The sequence below is a fragment of the Coenobita brevimanus genome, chromosome 95 (genome assembly GCF_032717465.1).
Source record: "Coenobita brevimanus isolate Jiangsu-jjx chromosome 95, ASM3271746v2, whole genome shotgun sequence".
Lineage (NCBI taxonomy): Eukaryota > Metazoa > Arthropoda > Malacostraca > Decapoda > Coenobitidae > Coenobita > Coenobita brevimanus.
This window is the reverse complement of record NC_137048.1, coordinates 7,080,891-7,082,908: the sequence shown is the minus strand read 5'-3', so window position 1 is coordinate 7,082,908 and position 2,018 is coordinate 7,080,891. Positions and strand designations below refer to the sequence as shown.

Sequence of the window (2,018 nt, the reverse complement as noted above, 5' to 3'; positions counted from 1 at the left end):
ATGTATGGTGATGGTAGAAGGGAGGGTGAAAGGTGGTGGTGGCAGATTGTGTTTGTGATGCTTGCAGGAAGGGAATATAGTGATGACAGGGAGGATGCATGGTGGTTGCTGGGTATGGTGGCGGAAGGGAGGGTGTATGATGATGACAAGGAGGGTGTATGGTTTTGGCTGGATATGGTGCTTGCAAGATGAGTGTAAGGTGTTGCCATGGAGAATGTATGGTGGTGGCAGGGACGGTGTGTGGTGTGACGTGGAGGGTGTGTGGTAGGGAAAGATAACGTGCATAATGGTGGCAGGATGTGTTGTGGTGGCGGGGAAGTTGTATTGTGGTGGCAGAGAGGATGCATGGTGGTGTTTGGGAGAGCGTGTATTGGTGGCACGTTTTGATAGTGGCATAGAGGTTGTGTTTTGGTGACATAGCATGATGGTGGCAGAGAAGGTGTAAGATGGTGGTGGTAGGGAGGGTGTACGAGGTGTGTCAGAAAAGTTTCAGGACTGATGTCACAAAAGATATATTTCAAATCCAAACTACAAACTGCGAGTTGTCCCCTTCGAAGTAATCCCCCTGGAGTCTAACGCACTTTCCCATCCTTCTCTGCCACGCCTCCATGCACTTCTGGAAGGATTCTTCCGGGATCCTCCGCAGCTCTGTCGTCACGGCCATCTTGATGTCTTCTACGTCTTCAAAACGGGTACCCTTGATGAACCCCTTGAGCTTGGGGATGAGCAAAAAATCACAAAGAGCCAGGTCGAGTGAGTAGGGAGGTTACTCTAGCACGGCGATGTTCCTCCCGGCCAGGAACTGTCGGATGCTCAGGGCACTGTGAGCAGGCTCGTTGTCATGGTGAAGCAGCCATGAGTTGTCCTGCCACAACTCTCGCCTTTTCTCGCGCACTGAAAGAAGCAAACGCCGCAGGATCTTTTTGTAGGCGTGCTGGTTAATCGTCTGGCCCTGTGGCAAGAACTCGGTGTGGACGATGCCCCTCGCATCAAAGAATGTGATCAACATGACTTTGACTTTGGACTTCGACTGTCTTGCTTTCTTCGGCCTTGGCAACATCGGACTCTTCCACTGAAGGCTCTGGCATTTGGTTTCCGGGTCGTACTTGAAAATCCATGACTCATCACCGGTGATGACTCTCCCTAGCAAATCTGGTTCGGTTTCAAGATGCTCGAGGATGTCCTGACACACCTGCATGCGCCGATCCTTCTGGTCATCATTCAGCAGCTTTGGCATCATCTTTGCGCAGACTTTCCGCATACCCAAATCTTCAGTGACAATCTTCCAGACGCTGTCCCGGTTCATGCCCAGCTCATTTGCGATCAGTCGAACAGTCAACCGACGATCGCCACGTACAATCTGCCTGACATGCTCAATGTTGGCCTCAGTCCTGCTTGTTGAAGGCCCTCTGCTCCTGGAGTCGTCTTCCATGTCCTCACGTCCCTCTTTGAACCTCTTGTACCACTCAAAAACACGTGAGTGTGGCATCATCTCATCTCCGTACACTTGCTGCAGCATTCCCAGTGCTTCAGACGGAGTTTTCCCCAACCGGACCAGAAACTTCAGGTTGGTTCATTGCTCTGTGCTCATCGCTTGACGACCTGAAACAGAGGACATGTATACAAAAGCATGTGAAAAAAAGATCAATGGCTGCAGAGAGCTGAGATCACAGTCATATACTCCCTGGATATTACGTCACACGGTGACGCAACCCGCTAATCACTCTCCCACTCATAGCTCACACAGCACACTCAGTCCTGGAACTTTTCTGACACACCTTCGTATGTTGGTTTCAAAGATATGTGTGGTGGTGGCAGAGGTGCAGGGATGTTACGCGAAGATGGCCGATATTGTGCGTGGTGGTGAGAGGTATGGTATTTGTATGAGTAGACTGTAGCACCAGTCAAGCAGGGCAGTACTCCCGAGGTGGATGGAAAGCTGATGACAGGGAGTGCTGGAGCTCCCGTTTCATCAGCCCTCAGGACTAGTTCCTGACCATCCCCCTTTGCTGAACTTT

The 2,018-nt window shown here is 51.0% G+C and overlaps 1 protein-coding gene across 1 annotated transcript; it reads right to left on the bottom strand.

Moving 5' to 3' along the window:
• Positions 1-766: 766 nt before the first annotated feature.
• On the bottom strand, positions 767-1,519 carry LOC145413186 (protein GVQW3-like). Its single transcript, XM_080282912.1, has one exon. It carries the CDS (start codon positions 1,517-1,519, stop codon positions 767-769), a length of 753 nt encoding a protein of 250 aa, XP_080139038.1.
• Between the last annotated feature and the right edge of the window lie 499 nt (positions 1,520-2,018).